Source organism: Urocitellus parryii, chromosome 6, assembly GCF_045843805.1.
Source record: "Urocitellus parryii isolate mUroPar1 chromosome 6, mUroPar1.hap1, whole genome shotgun sequence".
Lineage (NCBI taxonomy): Eukaryota > Metazoa > Chordata > Mammalia > Rodentia > Sciuridae > Urocitellus > Urocitellus parryii.
Genome location: NC_135536.1, coordinates 117,664,462 through 117,690,181, shown reverse-complemented (window position 1 = coordinate 117,690,181; position 25,720 = coordinate 117,664,462). Strand labels below are relative to the sequence as shown.

The 25,720-nt window shown below is 40.7% G+C and overlaps 1 protein-coding gene across 1 annotated transcript in view; it reads right to left on the bottom strand.

The window, feature by feature from the left end:
- The window catches only part of Arid3b (AT-rich interaction domain 3B), a 47,580-nt gene extending 26,072 nt beyond the window's left edge, over positions 1-21,508 (bottom strand). The window contains exons 1-2 of the mRNA XM_026387799.2: positions 21,420-21,508; positions 18,043-18,673 (exon numbers count right to left, since the gene is read on the bottom strand). Coding sequence (XP_026243584.1) covers positions 18,043-18,597 — 555 coding nt within the window. The 5' untranslated portion in view covers positions 18,598-18,673; positions 21,420-21,508. The remainder of the gene's footprint in view (positions 1-18,042; positions 18,674-21,419) is intronic.
- Positions 21,509-25,720: the final 4,212 nt, after the last annotated feature.

Genomic DNA, 25,720 nt, shown 5'->3' with positions numbered 1-25,720 from the left:
TGAGGACAGAATCCACAAGCTAGAAATCTCAGACAGGGCTCTCTCAGCAGGACAGGAGTGTGAGAACAAGCATGCCAGTGTGAGCACCATGGAACTATGTGTGAAAATAAACACCCAAGTGTGAGCTCAGCTCCAGAGACAGAGAAGAATGTTTTGGTACAGTGGGGGCTGGGGCCCCGCCAGGCCTCCATTCCAGCTCTTCCCAAACTGGAAAGGAATCTGTGCATCGGATATAGCTGAGAAATCTGCTTTGTAAAAGAATTTTAGCCTAAAAGGCTTTCAACTCAGTGACTAGAGGACAGAAACACTGACCAGAAGAGGACAAAAATGAGACACCAAACTCTTTGAGTAATGCCACTATTTAAGCTTTCCATAGAAAGGAATTGTCAGTTACTACTGAAAGAAAATGCAAGGAAAACAGATGACTCAGTGTGGGCATGTTTTCTTTAGTCTAATTCCAAGTCAATGATGGCCCGTTAATTTAAAATATTCAGTTGGGGCTGATGGAAAAATGTCTAATGTGCAGTAATGCCTCTGTCTTGAGGTAGTTAAACTTTGATCCTGCTTCACAGGATTTTCTGGCTGAGGTGAGAGTAATTCCTGAACCCTGTCCACCAGGCAGATTCAACGCTTTTCAGCTCAAGTTCTGGTTATTTGTACCCCTATGTCTTCACTCTTAAAGCATCTATGGGTATCTCCTGTCTCCAGCACACAAAAAGCACTGACATAAATGCTAAAAGACAGACATGGGCTCTCCTAGGACCATCAACCTCATAACTCCTGTCTCCACTCTCCCTCCCTTCCCAATGGCAAGATTATAAGCTTAACCAGTAATTCTCTTGGTTCTCCGATCAACTGCCATAAAAACATGGCTTACTTACACAATTCAAGTTTATGTACAAGAAATTTCTTAGACTATCAATGAGCTATGGGTGTAACAAACTAGAAAGTTACCAACACCAAAATAATTTTTCTAAGATGATGAGTATTGGCTGACAGAGGCTACAGAGGTGGAAGAAAACAGGAAATGGTGGAAGCAGGAGAAGTGTGGAGACACACATGCAAAAAGAGCTCAACCGTTTCGGGTTCACAAGGGATCCACAGAAAGAGCATTTCAGATGAAGGGCTGCTGCATGGAAGTATACCTTGCTGAGGAACAGGGTACCCCATCAGCAGCAGACCACAGTATTAAATAGCCCAGAAATGTGTGTGGGAAGTCAGCAGTAGCCAGAGTGGTCACTTATTGCCATTTACAGCCTCTTCTACTTTAGAACTCTTTAAACATCTTTGATCTCACCAGGAGCTCACAGGAAACTGACAGTTTGCTCCCAAATACCCATCCAACACCAGATTTGGCTTCTACACTCACATTGGCCTATTTTCCCCAAGGAAGTCAGAGTGTTTTGCCTGTAAATCCCTCCAAAATGGTAGTGAAAGAAGGGGGAGGAAGGAAAAGGAATATAGTATTTGTGTGCTTTTTGTGTTTTAAGGGTTGGACCAGGAACCTGAGAAGCTTTTTCTTACTTAATTCTACAATGTATAGGGGATTATTTAAGAGGTGGGGAAAAATTGGCTCAATGCGTTCAAGCAACTAGCCCAAAGCCTCAGAACTTCCAAGTAGCAGCAACAGGATTCACACCTAGGTCTCACTTCATAACATACTGCAGCCTCATGGGTTGAAAGAGTATTAGAACACAGTCTGGTTGGAGAGATCAAGAAGGGAGAAAAAAAGAGGAAAAATGTGGAAATAAAATCCTCTGTCCACAGAATGCCCAAGTCACAGCCTTGGGTGGCTCTCATCAATGAGAGGTTCTTTTAATCCTTGATTCATCTCATTAGTGTCTTTTGGGTATTTCAACCAAACGAAATAACACAACATGTGCTCTGAGAATTATCTGGGGGAAGTGAAATAAGAATTTACCCCTACCTCCAAAACAATCCATCTATCCAGTGTAGGATGAGCTCCTATATTCCCTCAGGGGATAAGAGACAGAGGGGAGGGCAGAGAAGGGGTGAGAGAGGGAAAGGGATGGAGACAAAGAAACTGACAGGCAGACAAGGAGATTATACTTCTGAGGGAACCAGAGAAAAATGGCACCCAGCATCCTGTCAAGTACATATAAGGTTTTAAAAACAACAAACCCTAAATCTAACTAATCTAACTGCTACTCAAAATAAAACAGTGCTTCTAGTCTAACATCTCAATCTTAGAAGAAAATGAAGATTCACTACATTTGAAAAATCTAAAAGTTGCCTGTGGAAGAGAATCTGCTCCCCCACCTCCTATCCCCTAAAGCAAACCGAGGGCTACTGGGCAGAAGTTGCCAGGGGGAAGGTTCCAAGCCTACAGGTGAAGCCTCTTCTTAACAATTAGAACTGCCTAGTAATGGAGTGAGCCTTCTCAGGAGGTGAGCAGCTTCCTGTCTCTAGATGATCATCTGTCTGGGATGTCACAGTGTGGAATCCAACACAAAACGGGGTTGGGCAAGATGATCTCTAGGGGCCCTCTCTGCCCTGAGAAGCAAAGATCTGATGACAAATTTATTCAACACAGATTTCCTGAGAACCCACCTAGGAATAGCACTGTGCAAGCTGCCGAGGAGAGTACCCCATCCTCAAAAATATAGGTCCCACCACTGGAAGTTTTACCATGAGTTAGAAAAACAAGCACACCTATAGCATTTAATAATGCAAAGCAACAAGTATCAAAACAGAAAGTGCCTGAGTGGTGGAAGAAAATGCTGGATGCTCAGAGGTGGAGGTTAAGCTGGCCTTGAAGAATGGGCTGAGGGGAGGTTTATAGTTTAAATGAGTATGGAGTAGGAGATAATTGAGGCATGTTTTGGCAGGGAGGATGTAAGGACAGCAAGTCTGAATAGTTAAGGTGGAAATAGTCTGTGAAATGCCTTGAATACCAGGAGGAAATTTAAACTCTGAACTGTGAACCAGTGGGAAGGCAGAGGATGTTTTCTGAACACAAAAGCAAATTATTAAAATTAATGTTCTGGATGTTTTTAACAACTCCTTAATGTTGAAATAAATATAAAACACACACAAATGCACACAGATACCTAGTTGGCTTTGATCACAAGTTCAAAGCCAACCTCAGCAAAAGCAAGGCACTAAGCAACTCACTCAGTGAGATCCTATCTCTAAATAAAATACAAAGTAGGGCTGGGGATGTGACTCAGTGGTCCAGTGCCCCTGAGTTCAATCCCCAGGACCCCCCCCCCAAAATAAATAAATTATGGCAGTTGGGGGTATAAAACTCAGCAGTAGGACAGCTGCTTAGAACTTGCACAAGGTCCTGGGTTTACTCCCAGCATCACAAAACAAAACACACAAACACACACACACTCACACACACATACACACACAGTGTGTGTGTATCACAAAACCCAACAAAACAAAAATTATGTTTGTGCTATTTTTTAAAAATTTGTTATATTTTTCTAGATTTGACTTTGACTCCTCTGTTAAAACCTACCAATTTTTCTCCCCAGTCTTCAACAAAGATTTGCATTTGAATGTCACTGAAAGAAAGGATGGAATAATTTATAGAAATAACTCCTTCACAATACTTAGTCTCAGATAAGAGACTAGTCTGTTTCTTCATTTAATAAAATGTGTTTTAATCCCTCTGCAGTGATTTACAATGTCAATGTATTGCTTTTATAAACAGCACTGAAGACTTGAGAAAAAGCCAGCGCTGAACTGGGTGGCTGTGCCCACACTGAGAATTTGGGTTTTGAGAGAGAACCAAGAACAAATGACTGTCATAAGAGGCAGCCAAGTCAGGGAATCAATTGGATTTGGGTTAAAGGGATGAAAAAGAGAGAGAAGGGTGACTCTGAATTCCTACAGTGAACAAAACATATTCCTATGCAAACAGAAGCTGGGCAAGGGATCAAGCAGGAAGCCTCAGAGCACTAATGAAAACAGACCACTGCCTAGGGGACGGGGTAACAAAATCCAAGCCAGGAGAAAAACAGGTTAAAGTAGCTAGTAGCAGCAGAAGCAAAGGACTTATTGCCAACCTTCTGTTGTAGAGAATGCAAATTCTCCTGGTCCAAGGCGGCTACCTTGGGCCTTTCTTTTTACTGAGACTCAGGGGTGGAGGGGACCCAGGGGAGGAAGAGATCCAACCAGACCAGGCCTTAAGATCTCAGGAGCCAGCACTGCATTCCTTAGAGCTGTACCTCCCCAGAGACAGGAGCCTGACTTTAAAAGCAATTAAGTATCTAGGCTATTTTAGGATTACTCCTTGACCACCTGGAATATCTTATTAAAGGCACAGCTCAGATGTCCAAAGCAATTTTAGTTCCCATTCCTCACTCCTCCCCAAGGCAAAAGTTAACCCTTTCCTTAGGGTTATGTACAGGGCTAAGCTACCAATTCTTCACTTGGGTTCCCCACACTCTGAAACCTCTAAGAAATAATCCTATCCTTAAACACCACTGAGCACACTGATAACTTAAAATGGAGATTCTTTTTTTTAAAATTTTTTTAAAATATTTATTTTTTTAGTTATCGGCAGACATAACATCTTTGTTTGTATGTGGAGTTGAGGATCGAACCCGGGCCGCATGCATGCCAGGCGAGTGCGCTACCGCTTGAGCCACATTCCCAGCCCTAAAATGGAGATTCTTGAGTGCTCTCTGAAGACAGAGTGATAATGTGTTTCCTTTCTTTGTACTCTCTATAATCTGATAGATATGAAGCCCAAAGCCAAGGATTTAGGTAAATTTCTAGGAAATGAACGTCAAAGTATTCATTAGCAAAATCACTAGACTTCCAAGTGGCTGATCACAGGCTCCCAGATATGAATTTATTGCTCTGAAATACAGACTGTAATAAAGTGTTTGGGCTGAATGTGGAGATGATTGTTAGGGATTAAAAATAAATAAATAAATAAATAAACTACCTTATCTTTTGATAGATCTGTAGCTCTGTAAACACAATATATGTGCTACATTTGTGACTACTTTGGTTGTGACCTGGTTGGTGACATTGTAATATTAATAGTCCAATTTCTAGATTTGGTATGAAGAAAAGAAAAAAACATTCTTTGCCCTCTCACTAGTTTCAACTGATTCCAGGAGGTAATGAGACATGAGGGTAATGGCAGGATTACAGAAGAATCCTAAAGGAGAGGAGAGCCCCAGGAAGCAAAACAGATACTGTTATAAGCAACACTGTTGGACTACAAAACCTTCCTGATAAGATCAGGATTACTGCTCTTAACTAAATCACTCAGGCCTTGGAAGCACTGGAGTTATAATTATCAGATGCACACCTTCCGCTGTCAGGTAACTTTAGGAGGAACCAGAAAGAGCCTGCCTACCTCCTACTAGCAACAGAGATCAATTCAAATTCGGTGGCTTGGAAAAAGAGCTAAGGGACACTTTACTGATGAAGTATGAGAAAGGGGGTAGGGTTGGGGAATGGGGAGTTACCTTCCATTTAGGCACAGAATCACTCTACTAGGCAATCAGACTGCTGAAATGAGGTGTTTTTACAAAAGGAGGGAGAAAAATTAAAATGCAACACTGATGAAGAGGATACCCTGATACCAAGGGGTGAAATGGCCAGACCAAGTTCAAATCTGAGAACCACAGAGTTCTACCTCCTTTTCTCTGTGCCAAGTAAGAGAGCCCCTCATCTAGGTGTCATAGCAGGAAAACAGATCTGAAGAGGTTAGAGAAACTGGCCCCTTGGGGCTGGGAATGTGGCTCAAGCGGTAGCGCGCTCGCCTGGCATGCCTGCGGCCCGGGTTCGATCCTCAGCACCACATACCAACAAAGATGTTGTGTCCGCCGAGAACTAAAAAAAAAAATATTAAAAAAAAAAAAGAGGGCTGGGGATGTGGCTCAAGCGGTAGCGCGCTCGCCTGGCATGCGTGCGACCCGGGTTCGATTCTCAGCACCACATACCAACAAAGATGTTGTGTCCGCCGAGAACTAAAAAATAAATATTAAAAATTCTCTCTCTCTCTCTCTCTCTCTCTCTCCTCTCTCACTCTCTCTTTAAAAAAAAAAAAAAAAAAAAAAAAAAAAGAGAGAGAGAATAAAAAAAAAAAAAAAAGAAACTGGCCCCAATCACTGCTCCACAAATACAAAACTATTTTTCAAGTTATACAATTTAAATGTATAGGAATTTTTTAAATTTTTATTGGAGAACTGAACCCAGAGGTGCATTACCACTGAGCTACATTCCAGCCATTTTTTATTTTGAGACAGGGTCTTGTTAGTTGCTTAGGGCCTTACAAAGTTACTGAGGCTGGCCTCAAACCTGCAATATGCCTGCCTCAGGTTCCCAAGTCACTGGTACTATAGGTGTGTGCCACCATGCCTGGACCAAATACAAACTTTCAGAACTTCCTCTAGGGTACGTACTCAGCCTACACTTCCCTCCCAGGTTATTATGGTGTAAGCATTCCATAGTGTCAGAAACAAAAAGGAAGAAATCAATGAGCAAGCACCAAAGCTGAAGGGCTCAAGGAAGAATTGCACTCCTCAGCTCAGGGCTGAGGAGTGGACTTGGTATCACATAAATACTCCCATCTCAGAAGAGGAGTCCAGGTTGCAAGTCTCCTGCATGTCAGGAACCAGAACTGAAATAACTATACTAAAGTCAGAGGACTTGAAAGACTTATCATTATCACCTCAGAAAAACTGCCCACTAGCCCAGAGAAGCATTAAGGAACTTTGCCATCTACTAGGGGATTTATGGGAAAAAAGTGTCCATAGAAACTCATGCTTTCATTAGGCATAGATGTGGTCTTCAAATTCACATCAGCCAAACCAATGCAACTAGCTAAGCTATATCTGAGCCCCAGAAGAAAGGAAAAATTCCCCTTACAAGTACTTCCACAGAAACAAATCCCCTCTCAAAATGAGAAAAACAAACTACCACAAGATAAAATAATCCATTATACAGGAGACTAATATGGTAAAGGGAGAATGCATCCCAAGAATTAAGAAAAAATAGGGCTGGGGATGTGGCTGCTGAGAACTAAAAAATAAATATTGAAAATTCTCTCTCTCTCTCTCTCTCTCCTCTCTCTTTAAAAAAAAAAAAGAATTAAGAAAAAATAATAGACTAATCTAAAAGCATCTTTCAAACAGTCATATTTACAAGAATGGTCAAACATTGATCCTTGATGAAAGAAGGCAGGATTAAGGACGCATACTTTGTTGCCTTTTGTGTATTTAAAATTTTCACAATAAAAAATTTAGCAAATTTCACAACATAAAGTTTAAAAAGTTAAAAATGCCCAAAGAGCTAAAGAATAGAAATCACAAGAACAGATAAAATTTTAAATACAAAATTTTTTTATAAATAAACACAATAATTGAGATAAAAATTTAAAGACTAGTAAAATAGAGCAGATAGAACTGAAGAGGGAATTAGAAATTGGAAAACTGAATGTGAATGCAGAATGCCATAAAAGACAAAGTTAGTTAAAAAAAAAAAAAAGATATCTAGAAGACTTCATGAGAAGTTTCCACTACTCCTATTAGAACATTGGTCCAAATAATTAAAAAAATAATGGCCAAGTGGGGGATAGAGAGGGAACACTATGACAACACACAAATAAGGTTGAAAGAGCACACAAAGACACAAGTAAAAGAAAATGTTGGTAGAAAAAGAAAAAAAAGCCCCAAGTGGAATAAATAAAGTACAAATCTAGAATATATTTATGAAGGTACAAAACAGCAGTCAAGAAGGGCATGGTGACATGACTGTAATCCCAGAGACTCAGAGGGCGAGGCAGGAAGATGGCATGTTTACTGCACAGGTGACTTTTTTTTTTGGTGGTGCTGGGGATTCAACCCAGGGCCTTGTGCATGCTAGGCAAATACTCTATTAATTGAGCTATATCCCCAGCCCCAAGATGGCATGTTTGAGGCCAGCATCAGCAACTTAGTGGGGCCCTAAGCAATTTAGTGAGACCCTATCTCAAAAACGTAAGTAAATAAAGCTGCAGATGTAGCTCAATGGCAAAATGTCTCTGGGTTTAATATCCAGCACCCTACTTCCCTGGGCAAAAAAGAGTAGTCAACACATGTAGCCTGAGCTAATTGGGAGGCTGAGGTAGGAAGACCGTTATTGCTTAAGACCAGGAGTGGGAGACCAGTTAGGCAACATAGTAAGACCCTATCACAAAACAAAACACAGAGGTGTGGTGGTGCATACCTGTAATCCCAACAATTCGGGAATATGAAGCAGGAGGATTGCAAGTTCCAAGCCAATCTCAGCAACTAGGAAGCCCCTAAGCAACTTAGTGAGACTCTTGTCTCAAAATAAAAAATAAAAAGGGTTGGGGATTTGGCCCAGTCGTTAAGCACCTCTAGTGTTTAATCCCCGGTCCCCAAACAAAAACAAAATAAACACCCCCCCCTCAGTAAAAGAACAAAATCAGAAAGTATAACATCCAAAACAGTAGAAGAGATACTAAATAAACCTCTTAGTCAAATCAATATAAGGCAGAAAAGAAGAAAAGAAAAAGTATGAATAAATCAAAATCCAAAATAAGAGGACAGAAATAGATCATCCAAATGTATCATCAATCCTAATAACCAAATAAATTAAATTAACCTAATAAATACTAGTCAAAAGAAAGCAAGTCTTACACTGGAATATTTTAACTGACCTTTTTTTGAAAATGATCACACAAAGGCAACTTAAAGAAGATTTCAAACAGAAATCAATACACTTGATCCATTAGACATACAAAACACTGCCTTTAACAAATAGCAAATATGCATTCTTTCCAAGTACATATGGATCATTTATTGAACTAATCATACACAAGACCAACACAAAAGATTATCTTAAATTCCAGAGAATCAGAGAAGCATGCCAGTTCTTTAACAATGTAAGTGTGCTATAAATTAATATTAGAAAAAAGAAAAAAAAAGTATTGGAAACCAAAACCACTTCTAAACAACCAACCCAAGGCTTAAAGATGCAATCACAACTGAAATTATAAGGCATTTAATAATAAGCAACAATGAAAGCATTACATATGAAAACTTGTGAGATACCAAGCAAGTGAGATGCAGAGGAAAAACCCAAAGCCTTGTAAAACCCATTTACAAGAATTTCAGAAAATGTACTAATCATCCAACTCAAATGGCTTAAAAATAGAAAGAAATCTCAATATCAAAGGATCATATAAAAATCAACATCCAGGTTATACTGGCACACTATACAGTTTTATACAACGTTACCATGGGGAAAAAAAAGACAAAATGTATAAAAATGATCATTTTTGTATTATTTCTTACTCCATGTGAATCTACAATTATTTCAATAAAATTTCATTTATTTATTTATTTTTTTGATACCAGGGATTGAACTCAGGGGCACTCAACCACTGAGCCACATCCCCAATCCTATTTTGTATTTTATTTAGAGACAGGGTCTCACTGAGTTGCTTAGCACCTCACCATTGCTGAGGCTAGCTTTGAACTCTTGATTCTCTTGTCTCAGCCTCCCAAGTCGCTGGGATTACAGGCATGTACCACCATGCCTGGCTTCAATAAAATTTCAACTAAAGAAAAAAAGAATGTGGTCAAAATCCAAAAAAAAAATAACACCATTTAAGGCTGGTGAGGAAATGGGAAAAGTGGGTACTGGTATATTTACTGCTGATGGGAATGCAAAATTATACAGCCACTTTGAGAATGTGGCTGTTTCTTACAAAGCTGAAAATATCCTTACCATACTATCCAGCAATTGCATTTTTTAGAATTTACTCAAACTGAAACCTATGTCCACAGAGAAATATGCATATGAACATTAATATCAGCTTTATTTATAAATTGCCAAAATTTGGAAGCAAGCAAGACATCCTTCAATAGGTGAGTGGATAAATAAACTATGGTACATCCAGACAAAGGAATATTATTCAGCTGAAATCAGCTATCAAGCCATAAAAAAACATGGAAGAATGTTAAATGCATATTACTAAATGAAAAAAACAAATCTGAAAAGGCTACATACTAAATAATTCCAACCATACAAAATTCTGGAAAGAACAAAACCATGAAGACGGTAGAAGGATCAGTGGTTGTCAGGGATTAGTGGGAAGAGAAGGATAAATAGGTAGAGCACAGAAGATTTTTAGAGAAGTAAAGCTACTCGGTATGACACCATAATGGTGGATACAAATCATCACACACTTGTCAAAATCCACAGATTGTACAATAAGAGTGCACCTTACTGTAAACTATGGACTCTGAATGATAATAATGGATCAATATAGGCTTATCAATTGTAACAAATATACCCTCTGGCACAGCATTTGAAGGTGTGCATGTGTGGAGGAAGTCGGTATATGGGAAACCACTGTACCTTCTGCTCAATTTTGCTATGAACCTAAAAAAATAGTCTTTTTAAAAAAAAAATGAAGCAATTCACATGAAAAAGGACAGTAAATGAAAATGGAAGAAATAAATATTTATTGAATGCTTACAATGTAACATTACTATACAATAATAAGCAAATCAAATGGTGTCATTGTTCTCTTGGAGCTTACTATCTAGTTTAGGAACTAACCAATCAACCACACCAATGTAAAACAATAACATTCAATGACAGCATATAAAGGGAGAACCTGATCTACACTGAAAGTGATGACAATGCCTCTGAGGAAGTGACCAATAAAGGTATTCTAGCATATACAAAAATGAGGGTGATTGAAACACAGTGATAGGTCAAGAGATTGTCAAAGATAAGGCTAGAGAAGTAGGGAGGGCCAGATCATAAAGATTTGGGATTTTAAAATTACAGTGTGGGACATCATACTTGGAGGCCATTAAAGGAGTAACATTTTTTGATTTGTTTTTTAGATCACTCTAGTTATTGTGTACAGAATGGATTAGAATCAGGGGACACAGAAACCTGCTGAGAGCTGCAACAGTAGGAAAGTGGCTTGGATTGGGTAGGTTATGCTGGAGAAGAAAAGAAGTAGCAAGATTCTAGATATCCAGATAATTGATGGTGATGACCAAACACAAGGAGTGACAAAGTAGGAGATAAGAGTCAACTCCAAGGTTTTTGGTATACTTGACTAAATGAATAAAAATGCCATTTACTGAGAAGGAAAATAAAAAAGGAAATAATGTGGAGGAGGTTAGAAATCAAGAGTTTAGTTTTACAAGCATTAAACTTAAGATGTAAGTAAAATATCTAAATGGAAATGCCAAGCGGGTAGCTGGGAATATATGCACTGAGCTCAAACTAGAAATGTGAGCCAAAAATTATATATTGGAGTCACTGACTTGTAGACGGTATTTAAAGCCACATAAGTAAAAGATGCAGGGCATACAGAGAAGAGTACTTAGTCTTGAGCTCTGGGGAACTTAAGTTTTAGAGGCCAGATAGAAGAGAAAGCATAAGAGATAAGTAAAATAAGCAGAAAGAAGCCAACGTTTCAAAGAGGAAGTGGTCTACTCTATTCAACATGTGGAGAAATCAAAAGAATAATATGGGGGCTGGGGATGTGGCTCAAGCGGTGGCGTGCTCGCCTGGCATGCGTGCGGCCCGGGTTCGATCCTCAGCATCACATACCAACAAAGATGTTGTGTCCGCCGAGAACTAAAAAATAAATAATAAAAATTCTCTCTCTCTCTCTCTCCTCTCTCACTCTCTCTTAAAAAAAAAAAAAGAATAATATGGGCAGTCTTGGCAAGCAACATGATGGTCATTAGAAACCCGAACAATTTAAGGGATAGGATCCAGATTGAGTATGCCGAGGAGTGAGCAGGAGGTGACAAAATAGAACTGTGGAATACAAACAATTCTTTGGAGAAGCTTTGATGCGGGGAAGGGGGAGGTAGCAATACAGAAAAACCTGAGGGAGAGGTGTAGAAGAAAAATTCTTTAAACCTGATCTCTCATTTCCTTTATAGTAACTGAATGAGGGAGATTTTAAGACTAAAGAAGAATTTAATTTTTTTTTTTTTTTTTAGTTTGGGAGCTAGATAATTGTTAATGTGGAGAAGGCGCCAGAAGAGCATGAGTCCAAAGGTCAGGAAATGGAGAGGTTCACTGATGAACAAGTCCCTGAAAATCTACGAGAGGATGAGCTCTAGGACATGCATGGAGGGATTAGTCTCTGGAAAGAGGGAGAAGAACTGAGTTTTAGTCAGTGATCATGTACTTATAAGGATTTAATATCTATAAAGCTTACTTCTACCTAAAGAAAAAATATGCATGTATCCCTATTCTTTTTTTTAACTTTTTTTTTAAATTTATTTTTTAGTTTGTAGTTGGACAACATCTTTATTTCACTTGTTTATTTTTTTTTTGTATGTGGTGCTGAGGATTGAACCCAGGGTTTTGCACGTGCAAGGGGAGCGCTCTAGCGCTGAGCCACAAACCCCAGGCCCCCTATTCTAATATGGAAAGCAGCATCTTCAAAAGTGCAATCCTGAAAGGTTTCATAGAACTCTAGAACACTTGAGTTTGGCCACAACTCCAGAAAACTTACAGAAGGAGTTGTTTTAGAGTACCGTCTAGGATTTGTGGAGCATCTTATCTACAAAGGTTATAAAAACTAAAAAAATATAGCTTTAAAAAGTATTTACACATTAATGACAATTCAACCTGATCTTTATTGTATAGTGTATACATTTTACAAAAATATTTCAAACCATTTTTCTTCCATGTTTGTAATATCTTAAAATAGATTCCTGAGGATGGTAGGAGAGAATTATCATCCTCTGGAATAAATGGATGCACAGGTTGAAAGAGGAAGGTTAGAAGGTTAGGACCTTTGTCCAAAGTACTTGTCCAGCAATCAAGTGGTAGAGCTAATATCTAAATCTACCTTCTGTTTCTCTCAAACCAATTTTGAGTCAATTATTAAATCTGTTACTAAGTAACAAGTTTGCCAAGTAACTGTGCCTTAATCTTTTGGGGTTAATGACTAGAAGGACAACCAAGCTCTCTCACAAATCACCACAATAATGGAATGCTGGGCTGGAAGAACCCTGCTTAGAGCCAAGTAAGAGATCTCAAGTTCTAGGTCCTAGGCCTCTCCCAGGTGGTAGTCTGTTCACTCAGATGACTTCAGGAGACACCTAACTCAACACATACATTGAAAAATAGAGGAAAAAAAAAATCAAGGATGCTAAAGCCCTCAGTTACTAAGACTGAAGCACAAAGGAGCTAAGTCTAGAGCATTGTCTATGAAAAGCATAGCATACAATTTTCTTTCCAGTGACACAATACAGACAAGAATTTCTCAACCTAGATGTTTTGTACTGGGTAATTCTTTTCTTTGTTGTGGGGAACTGTCCTGTGTGCTGTATCTCTGGCCTCTATCCACTAGATGCTAGTAGCACATCTGCCAACACCCCTGTCACAGAAACCAAAAATGTCTCCTGACATTTTCAAATGTATCCTGGGGGAAGAAAGGGAGGGCCACCTCCAAATGAGAACTACTGATCTAGACAGACTCTACTGTGATTATAGAAGCCAAGGGCATGTAAGACAGCCTTACAAAGAATGAGGAAAGTCTACAATTTTTTTTAAAGGCAATATTTTACACAATTTTTACAAAAAGTCCCAGATATTCTAGTCATGCAGTATGTACCAAGAAAAGGAGGCCTAGCCCAAAGACCCACATTTTATTTACAGGAATAGATTCTGGAAAACCAGACAGTCACAACATTTAGGAGAAAAAGGCAGACACATCTTTGTCCACTAACTGCTCAGCAGGAAGTCATCTCTCACAGTAAAACAAGACTGATTTTGAAGTAGTTAATAAAATTTTTATTTTTAGAGAAAATCAATTATTTTGGGGGAAAACAGACAAAATTTCCTCGTCATTTTCCCTGTCTCCCAGTGCCCATCTAACATGGTTCTTTGAGTCTGCCATGAAGCTTCCTCTGCTTCAGTCCTGCAGAGATGCTGCTCCAATGAATTCAAAGAAAGCCTACACAGCTGTCATGAGTGGAGAGTGTGCCAAACAACTTCCACGTGTTCAGAATTGGCAATACCTTCTCCTCATTAATGCATGTGATTAGCAAGCTTTAGGAAGTGTTAGGAATTCTTTAATTGCAAGTTTTCTGAAATTAGACTCTTGATCCTAGAAGGCAACTGAGGCAAAACCTTGTAAAATATCCAAGAAGAGGAGAAGGAGAGGGCCTACATTATTGAGTAACGACTTGTAGTGTTTTGCACTGAGTTATGCAAAGTCACACACAATAACCAAAGTGACTGCCAAAGTATGCAGAAATCCAGACATATATACTCTGGCTCCCACAGGCCATCAAGTCATCGCTCATCTTCCTATTTTGTGGAAAGAAGTCTATGCTTTTCTGGAAACTAACAGGCTAACAGACAAAGACTTTTCTGGAAACTAACAGGCTCAAGACAGACAAAGACTGTATTGCCTGAACGACCTCTATCCAGGACAACAGAAGACCACCCCTAAAAGGCCAACAACAGCCCTCTCTCCATTGGCTATGTGATTTCCTCTGAGAGATGAAACACTCAGTTCTTTGTTGTCTTGTTTTACAATTATTTACTCTGCCCATAGAAATCTGACGGGTTTTAAGATGTTGGGCTAGGTGGTATTATTCATTTTCCACATCGCTCTTGTGTCAGAATACTATATTCATAATGATCTAGATCTTCAGAAACAAACATTTTCTAAGAGTTTATTCAATTCAAAGAGAATTCATAAAATAGTTTTGACTTTACATATTCTAAGAAAGGGATTTCAGAAACAATGGATAATCTATGGCACCCTTAAGTTTTTTAGTTTTGCTCTTTGCTTGGCAGCTACCTCTCCTACTCTCAACACCCCCTTCCCACACCCACACCCATACCCACACCCACACCCACATTCACCAAAGCTTCCAAAATAGAGTAATCTTGTTGATTTGCCAAGCTATGCTATGATGTTAATTTAAGGGTGGGGGGAAACAACACTTAACTTTTTTACTTTAGTGAGTGAAACAAAACTAATACCTACATCATAGCCAGATGTGGTCATGCATGCCTGAAATCCCTATGACTCTGAAGGCCGAGGCAGAAGGACCTCAAGTTAGAGTCCAGCCTAGGCAACTAAGCAAGACCCTGTCTCAAAATAAAAAGGGCTGGAGAATGTAGCTTAGAGGTAAAGTGCTTCTGAGGTCAATCCCCTGTACTGCAACAAATAAACATCTATCTATTAGAAATATCTACACCATAGCACAGACTGGAGATTTGGCTTTAGCTGATCCTGGACAATGTAATTTACTCCAATCCACCTTGAGGTTTCCCAGTACCATCACACCAGCTCCCTGGAAAGACATGACTTACCTCAGGGAGCACAGCCCTGGCACAAAGAAGCCTTCTGTACAAGTTTGTTGTTTAAAAGAACAAAATGGACACTGTAACACATAAAGCCTTTCAATTGCTGGAGCAAGGGCAGCCCTATTTATGCTCTCTAGAAGTTAATTACATTAAAAAAAAAAAAAGACTAAACAATAAACAGCTAGTCTCATGGTTTCCACGATTTCTATAGGACCTACTCAAGGATAGATTTTTAGTCTTCCTTATAAAACACAACAAAAAAATCTTAATCCCCAAGCACATTACTTCTTTAAAAGCAAGTTTAGGGCTGGGATTGTGGCTCAGTGGTAGAGCCTCATCTAGTATGTACAAGGCCCTGGGTTCGATCCTCAACACCACATAAAAATAAATAAACCAAATATTGTGCCCAACTACTTCTAAAAAGTAAATAAATAAATAAAACACTTAAACACACACACACACACACACACACACACACACACACACACATATATACAAGTTTTAGACAAAGAATACAAACCAAACCCATTTTGAAAAAATAAAATCCATAAGAGGAATAGGAGATGCTCATCTAAGATTTTAAGTCACTGTCCACTCAATGCCCCCCTGACCCAGTTCCTGATTTTCAAGTTCAGGGGGCAGGGATTAGGCCTCAGCTACTCCAACATTTATAAAAACATTTTGGCAGGTGCTCTGCCAGGCAGTCTATAATTAGTGAGTGTGCTTCAGACACCTAAATGAACTCAAAGGGTGTCAAATGCCAACAGCCAGCCCCCAAGAGTGCTGAGTTCTATAGCTGCGCAGTGGCTGCTGTCCAGGACTTGAGGCAGGCTGCCTTGCCATGGCACACACGTGTGCACACACACAAGCCAGTTCTGAAGAGTCGCTTTTTTCAAAGCTCTAATGGCTTGACCTCAACACCTGCTGCACTTCCTGAAGACAGACAGGCTCTGGAGCTCCACTTGTTCCTCGCACGCGGCTGCACTTTCTAGGAACGACCGCACACAAGCAGAGGCTGGCCAGCTGCCAAGGCGGGGGCAGCCCAGCCGCCTAGAGCCTGAACTTTCCCAGCGCTGTCAGGGCGGGATCCTATGAGCTGACTCAGCGGCCAGCATGGAACTCTGCCAACCGTACAGCAGTGCGGGGCTGCCGGCAACTCACAGATGTTTTGCTAAAGCAAAGCAATCAGCCAGGAGGCGGGTCTGGGCTGGCAGCCAGGGTGCTGCTGTCGTGGAAGTTGGGATTCTGATTCTAGTCCTAGCTCTACTGCTATCTCCCTGGGTCATGTGAGGGAAACCCTTTGTACATCTTAGTACTTTACTTTCTCTGGTTCAGAGGCCTGTCAGTGTAGATGCAGGAAGAAGATGGCACTGTTTGCATAAGACAGCTTCTGGAGCATTACTAGCCACCATGTGCTTGGCACTGCACAGATATTCACATGGACTAGCTCATTAATCCTCAAAGTATCCTTGCGAGGCACCTTCATTACTTTTATTCCACAGATGATAAGACACAGGCTTAGAGCAATTCAAGTGTGGCTACCAAAAGACCACAGAGGAAGATACAGGAAAAAAATAGGATTTGAGCCTATTTCTCATTCTATAATCTACTGCACACTGTTGTTGTAAAACTTAGGTCAACTGCACAGGGCTCCTTGATCCAAAGATGCTTGATTTTTCAGGTTCCAAAGGACCTTTCTTACATTTCTCAGTTGTTCTGTGTTAACCCATGGCTCTTCACAAATAATTTCTAAACAGCACCATTTGGAACACATGACAAGCATGTGGACATTCTATATTCTGAGTATCCAGGTACTAATGGCTTTATCATGAACTCCCAACCTAAACCATCTCATTGTTTGAGTGAGAATATACATTGTACACCATAAAGAAAAAAAATTAAAATTAAAATTAAAAGACTTGGAATAAGAATACAAATTCCGTAGGCTCTACTCTCCAAGATAATTTATTAGGACTCCAGTCTGTCTTTTAAAAAAGTTTCCCAACCGATTCTGACATTTAGAAGTCATTTCAGCCATGTTTAGAAGTTTTCCTTGGCTATAAAGGGAATTTTGAGGTCCACCCTTCTCTCTTTCTAAGCAGATGTTATAAGGGTGAAATGAAATCATGTCTATAAGCCTCTTTACTAGGAAACATACACAGTACAAGAGCTTCTTGTCGGCTCTGTTCAAATCTCCCTTAAAGAGTATGATCCTGGGTTAGCCTGGAAATAAGAAGTTCTTGGGCAAGATTGTTCTTTTACGTTATTATTGGAAAAACTCCAGTGTCATGCATCTCACATTTTTAGATGCATCCTCAACACATCAACACAGTTGCAATCTCATTCTTCCTTTAAAAAAAAAAAAAAAAAGATTATACTGATATTCTTTCGGGTCAAACTTGGAACAATCTACATCGAGTTACTGATACATTCTATTGGTTTAATCAAGAAAGCAAATGTTAATTTCTGTGTGTAGGGTGGGTGGTGGTGGTGTTGGTGATTAAACCTGGAGCCTCAGGCATACTAAATACATTACCACTAAGCTATACCCCAAGCCCAAGAAAACAAATATTAAGTGAAAAAAAAAAGTTCAAAGTCTGTTTATGGTGTGGTTCAGTGAAGTGGGGTGAGCAGACCCAGATTGGTGTAGCACCAGACCATCCAATACTCTTTCTAGCTAGCCTTTAGGAAGAATAAATGGCCTCCTATAGCGGAAAGACTGACCTGCTTAAGCTGCTCATCCAGATTCCAGCTTGGCTGTCCAGTTGTGGAGACAGAAGGTGGGGCCTTGGTAGCATCTTTGGTATGGTCTTCTTTAGCTTGTTGTCCGTGTGGTGGGAGCCCTGGTGCTGGAAGCAGACTGGACATGGATGCTACTCTGGGGTCTTGGCGAGTTGCTTTCTGCACATGAAAATATTTGGAAGCAGCCTGGGCCCCCTTTTCAGCCACCTCTGCAACATCCTCATCCTCATCCTCATCTTCTAAACCACCTTCTTCTTCCTCAGGCTCTGAGTTCACGTTGCTCCGTTCAAAAACTCGGGCCACTGGTGTGGCTGGTGGAACTCTGGCTAAGGGACCCAGAGCAGGGCTGCCAGAAGGTCTCCCAGGTGTGGCAGAAAGATGAGTTGGCTGTGTAACTAGTTTTTGGGCATACAGGAACTGGGCTTCTCTCATCTGCTGTCCCTGTTTCTCTCTGGCATCCATTTGCAAAGGAGCTAGATGTGGCTGCTTCTGCTGCTGCTGCTGCTGCTGCTGCTGCTGCTGCTGCAGTGGCTCCATTACTGCTTCAAGCTTCGACCACAGATTGGCATGGCTCTAAACCCAAGCATAGCCCAGCAGGCACACTGGGTTTATACTTTATGTGATTAACCAAAACCACAGAGGAGGGGGGGAAAAAAAAAAACCTATGTAAAACAGATATAAAAGGCTTTCTTTCCTCCAATAAAGAGCCATAAGTTCTGAATACTAAACATAAACTTAGTGCTTCTAAACCTGATTTTCAATGAGTATTTGGGTTTTGAGGGGTGGGTAGGGAAAGGTGTGAAGAGGAACAGGATCTAAGAGGGGAAATGGAGTGAATTTTAATAGTGGTATACTATTGAGGGTTTTATTTTTATTTAAAAAAATGGTTTTGTAGTTGTAGATGGACAAAATGCCTTTATTTCTATTGTTTATTTTTATGTGGTGCTGAGGATAGAACCTAGTGCCTCACGCATGCTAGGCAAGTGCTCTACCATTGAACTACAGCCCCAGACCTTACTGGGGAGTTTAAAAGAAGCAATTCAGATGATATTTAAGCTGCTAGCATCTGTGTTCTGATCTCTCTCCCTCTACATTCTCAAACATTAATCTGTTTATTACTGAAAAGGTAAATGGGTTTGTACTAAACAGGAATATGAAAACCACAATAATAGAGGGGAAAAAAGAAGGCCTGCTAGCAAAAGAGAGACTATTGCTTATATTCCCAGGCCCACTGAAGAAAGATATTACCATTCAAGTTGACACAAGCAGACAGAATGCATCCTCTTAAAAGAAGAAGCAAAACCAAGCAAACTGCTCTTGGGTTTTAAACTTTGCAAATTTCCCAGATCAAATTGCCAGCCTGCTTGCTGAGTGTACTGAGGCAGGCAAACTGGACATTATAGCCTCAGAAAGAATCCAATTTCAACAACATGAAAGAAAGAAACATGCAAGGAGGCAAGAGTCTCAAATTGCAATCCTTGCTCAAAAACAAACAGGGAGAATTCCTCTGGAGATTTTAAAGTTAATTAATTTGAAACAGGTATCAATATTATCTAAACAAGGTAATGCGGCTTCTTTTTTATAAATGGCCAAGTAAATCTCCTCACATCCCCTTTCTTTATGGTTAATTTCTATTATGATATTTATTCTACCACGAATACAAAAAGAAAAGGCTCTCAGGCCAAAAGCATTGTGGGGGCAGGTTTATCTGCATTCTTACCAGTCTCCAAACATACCCCTTTCACACCCTTTCCACCTCTACCCCCACCCTCCTCTCCAGACTCTTCACTTGAGTTGTTTTCTCAGCAAGTCTCTATAACTGAATTACTATGCAGGAGCAAATTTTAGGGTGAACAGGACTTGCAGCATGGTGTACAATTTTGTCATCACATGAAAGAAGCTGCACTGTACAGGTTGGGACTTGATGCTTGCATTGTTTCAGTGTTTTGGGATTGAGTTTGAAAGACACACACAAAAAAAAAGAAAAGTAAATGTCTTTAGCATATTTAAAAATTCACAGGGAAGTAACTGCATCTCTAGCAATAAAAAATGGTTTGAATTAAGTTTTTTAAATAGGTTGAGTAAAAAAAGTACAAACTTTAAACCTAGGCAAAAAAGCAGAGATTAAAAATTCTCATTTTCTCTGCATCTTAGAAGCACAGGTTGTGCTTTGTGTAGTCTGTAAGATTCAAATTCCAATTTGCCCCTCACTGTCTCTACTTCCTCTCCTGGCACTTTTAGAAAGTGTGAGTTTGAGATATGTCCAAAACAATACTTTCATTCCACTTTAGCTCTTCTTAGAGTATCAAAAGGAATGAAAAAATTTAAACCCACAATAAATCCAATTAGCAAAATGTTTATTTATTTATTTTTCCCTATACTGGGCATTGAACCTAGGACCTTGCACACACTAGACACTGAGCTACATCCCTAGCCCAAAAATGTTCATTTAAAGTTTAAAAAAAAAAAAAAACTTGGGTCAAAGAAAATTAAAGAATAAAGTAAATGATTTGGTAGTCATTAAAACATGTCCTGTAATCATTACAATCAGTCACAATCGAAATAATTTTTCAACCAAGTCCTGTCAGTCACTGAACAACTGCTTCTTGTCTTGTGGCACCATGTTCTCTACGCTGTCCCCAGCAGAGGGGGAGGTGTCCCACAGCTACTTCAGTAAGTCTGAGATGACTCAGTTCTACAACTCAATATACACATTCTCCCCGCCAAGAGCCCATCTTCCCCCAGCCCCTAAGTAGCCAGTGATCCAAACAATACCACCTGCCTACATTTGGAGAACTTAGTCTCAGAAATCTAAACCACTCCATCCCCTCACACAGGTCCTCCCCTATTTCCCCTAAAGTTCAGGGACCACTAAGCCAGGCAAAACCTACAGCTTGCGCCTTTGAGTCTGGCCTTGCTGACCATTCCTTTACCTTCGCTGCCAGACCCACTAGCCCCGGGCCCCTCCAATCTCCCCTCCCAGGTCACTCCAATGGCCCCCTCCCATTCTTTGTCCCCCCACCCCACCCAGCCCTATCACTTTTACCTCTACTAAGCTCTCTCAGCCAATTCATTGGTTCTTCTCGGATCGCCCCGACCCCACCTATCTTCGCCCTCTCGGTTCCCAGGGGCCCCCTTACCCTTTTCTTTCCCTTTATCTTAAATCACGCCTATGGGCACAGGATGCCCCGGGGCTCCTCCCCAGGGCTCTCACTTTTCCTCAGCGGTCCCCGCGCTCCGACGGCCCGCGCCTTCGTGTCTCCCCTACACACCTGCCTCCCCTCCCACCTCGGTCACCTCCACCTGCCACAGCCCCCATGCCCGCGGCGGCTAAAAGAACTAGGACCCGCTCAGCGTACCTGTGCGGGGCGCTCCCAGTCCGCCGCGGCAAAGGAGCCGCTCAATGCCCAGCGCGGCAGCTGCGTCTCCTACTCTCCGCAGCCGGGGGCCACAGCCGGGGCGGGGCCCGCACCGGAAGCGGCGCCGCGGGGCCGGGCAGCCGGCCGGGGGGCGGGGGAGGGGCGGGGAAGGGTGGGGCCCACGGGCTGGGGCGGGGCTTGAGGCCGGAAGCGGCTAAAAAGGGAACGAGGAGGGGGTATGGGGCGAAGCGGAAGTGACTCTAGGGACAGCTCGGCCCGCCTGTGTTGTGAGGGGAAGCAAGTTGAAGCGGGCGGAAGCTTCAGCCAATAGGAAAGCACTGACATAGAAGAGTTCCGGTGGGAGACTTCCGCGGGGAGTTGAAAAGAGCCAGGCTTTACCTAGTGTTTCTTGGGTGTTTTCTGGGTGCGGAGGTTGGTATGGTCCGAGCGATAGGTTGAGAGAAAGTCTAGTAAAAACAAAGAGGCTTCGGAGTTTTCTTTTGCTTAGGTCCCCTCCCAGTCTCCTATCCTCAAATTGGTGGTTCTTAGTCATTTCCGTTCTTAGATCGAATGATTCTGTCTTGGTCTGAGACCTGTCTCCTGAAAATGCTACATCCCCTGGAACCCTCTCACATGGATTAGTATTCTCACCAGATTTCAAAAAGTGGAGGCTGTGTGCCGAATACCCTTGCTTCTCCGATGCTGCTTCTTAAGAATTGCTGTTCCTTTACCCACCTCTGTAATGAACATTTGTCATTTTGCGCATGGAGCTCCCTATATTATTTTTTCCTCTATGATCATCTTCCTTGATCGTTTCAGAGTCTAGGTGGACAACCCATTCAACATCTAGCCTTATCTCTAGCAACACATCAGCTCCTAATCCTAAATCTTGTCACAAGAAACACGGTGTCGTCATGAATCAGTAATTTGAACATACCTTTACCCAACCACAGCCTGTTACCCTCTCAACTGCTCAAGAATTTTAGATAACTGTTCTTTCGGCTTATCAGAACCTCTAATCTGATGAAAGCCTCTACTTTATCTCTTAGCCATTAACTCCCTCCAGTCTTCACTTTCCTCCTTAACCATAGATTCAATGATAAGTAATTACAATACTGCTCTACTCTCAGTCCTGGTTTAACACTCCCAGTATTCCAAGACCTCCATCCTGAATGGGTCTACGTACTTCTCCATGCTTGTACTTTGTCGTGGAAAATTGTCCTGTTTCATAGATTGACATAATTAAATTAATTATACTCTTTCATCATTCTGAACTGACTGGAAACTTCGTTATATTCATCTAGTCAACTTGCTGTCTACTATCTCTAAAAATCTCTAACGCTACACTTCCCCTACCACTTCCCCTGATTACTTTACCATAAAGTAATAAAATGTAGAATGCCCTGAAATTTTGTTGTGATTCTGTCTTTCCCTCCTATACAATTAGCAATATTAATTGAACTCTTAGTATATGCCACCTCGGAATCATCTCAGTGCTTATTGAGCACTGGACAAAGCAAATTTCTTGTCCTCCAGGATCTTTACTAAGTCAGAGATACAGAAAAACAAAAACATAGTCTCACAAACTTACATAAATACAGTTATCTAGACAGAAGTGCCAAAAACATATAAAGGAGAAAAGACAGCCTCTTCAACAAATGGTGCTGGGAAAACTGGAAATCCATATGCAGCAAAATGAAATTAAGCCACTCTTACCATGCACAAAACTCAAAGTGGATCAAGGACCTAGGAATTAGACCAGAGACCCTGTGCCTAATAGAAGAAAAAGTAGGCCCAATTCTTCATCATGTCATATTAAGCCCCAGCTTCCTTAACAAGACTTCTAAAGTGTAAGAAATAAAATCAAGAATCAATAAGTGGGATGGATTCAAACTAAAAAGCTTATTCTCAGCAAAAGAAACAATAACATAAAGAGAAAGCCTACAGAATGGGAGCAAATTTTACCACTTGCACATCAGATAGAGCATTAATCTCCAAGTTATATAAAGAACTAAAAAAAGGCTGGGGATGTGGCTCAAGCATAGCCTCTCCTGGCATATGTGCGGCCTGGGTTCGATCCTCAGCACCACATACAAACAAAGATGTTGTGTCTGCTGAAAACTAAAAAGTAAATATTAAAAAAAAATTCTCTCTCTCTCTCCTCTCTCTCTCTCTTTTTTTTTAAAAGAACTAAAAAAACTTAACACCAAAAAAACAAATAACCCACATGGTACAGTGATGCATGCCTGTAATCCCAGCAGATCAGGAGACTGAGGCAGGAGCATTGCAAGTTCAAAGCCAGCCTCAGCAATGGTGAGGTGTTAAGCAACTCGGGAGACCCTGTCTCTAAATAAAATACAAAATAGGGTGGGGATGTGGCTCAGTGGTCCAGTGCCCCTTAGTTCAATCCCTGGTACCCCCCCCCCCGCAAAAAAATAAGAAACAAAGAAAAAAACCAAATAACCCAATCAATAAATGGGCTAAGGAACTGAACAAACACTTAACAGAAGAAGAAACTCAATCAACAAATATATGAAAAAATGTTCAAATTCTCTAGTAATTAGAGAAATGCAAATCAAAACTAAGATTTCATCTCATTCCAGTCAGAATGTCAATTATCAAGAATACAGGCTATAATAAGTGTTGGCAAAGATGTGGAGGAAAAAGCACACTCTTTACATTGCTGGTAGGACTGCAAATTGGTGCAACCAATCTGGAAAGTAGTATGGAGATTCCTTAGAAAACTTGAAATGGAACCACCATTTGATCCAGCTATCCCATTCTTGGGTCTATACCCAAAGGACTTAAAATCAGCATACTGCAGTGATACAGCCATATCAATGTTTGTAGCAGCACAATTCACAATAGCTAAAATGTGGAAGCAACCTAGATGCCCTTCAAATGGATAAAGAAACTATAGCACATATACACAATGGAATATTACTCAGCACTAAAAAAGAATAAAATCATGGCATTTGTGGATAAGTGAATGGAGTTGGAGACTATCATGCTAAGCAAAGTAAGCCAATCCCAAAGAACCAAAGGACCAATGTTTTCTCTGATAAGTGGATGCATAATGAAGGTGAGCAAGGGAGGAATGGAGGAACTTTGGATAGGGCAAAGGGTAGGGAGGGGAAGGGAGGGGGCATGGGGTAGGAAAGATGGTGGAATAAGATGGATGTTATTACCCTAGGTACATGTATGATGACTTGAATGGTGTGAGTCTACTTTGTGTACAACCAGAGAAATGAAGAATTGTGCTCCATTTGTGTATAAGGAATCAAAATGCATTCTGCTGTCGTATATAACTAATTAAAACAAAAAAATTAATTAAAAATGTTTTATCAAGAATATGTGATAAAAAGAATAAAGCAGGGAAGGTATTAGATAGTAGTGTCAGGTAGCGTCTATTTTAAATGGTAGAAAAGAACACACTGATAAAAATGACTTAAGCAGAAACTGGAATTGACTTGATAGAGGTGAAACATGTGTACATCTAGAGAAAGAGTATCCCAGTATAGGAGACAGCAAATTTGAATATTCTGAGGCAGAAACATGCTTAATATGCTATAGAAATAGACCCCTATGTTTGGTGCTGAATGAGTGAGGGGTAGAGTGGTAGGAAATAAGATCTGAGAGATAGCCAGAGCCAATCATGCAGGGCTTTGTAGGACATGGCAACAACTTTGCCTGTCACCACGGAAACCACTGGAGATTTTCAAGCAGAAGAATGATTTGATCAAATTAAAGTGTCTAAAAGGACCATTCTAGCTCAGGGTATAACAGACTATGAGGATAGAGGGGTCAAAGTAGAAGCATTAATCCTGACAGAAGATGGTGGTGGCCTGAACTAGATGATGGCAGTGGAGGTGGTGAAAGGTGGTCAGATTGAAAGTGGAGCTACCAAGAGTTGCTGATGGACTGGTTGTATAGGTTAGAAGAAAGAATCAAGGAAGATATCAAGGTTTTTGGCCCAAGTAACTGGTAGAATAATGGTGTCACTGACCAGGGGGATACTATTAGAAACCAATCAGTTGACTATTTCTTGGCAATAAAGAGGAATGCAGAATTGATTATAGCATCATGGTAAAGATATTTTGAGCTGGGCACAGTGGCACATACCTGCAATCCTAGTGACTTAGGAGGCTGAGACAAGAGGATTGAAAGTTCAAGACCAGCCTCAGTGATTTGGACCCTGATTCTAAATAACTAAAGGGCTGGGAATATAGGTCAGTGGTAGAGCACTTGCATAGCATGCACAAGGTTCAATCCCCAGCCCTGCAAATAAATACACAAATACA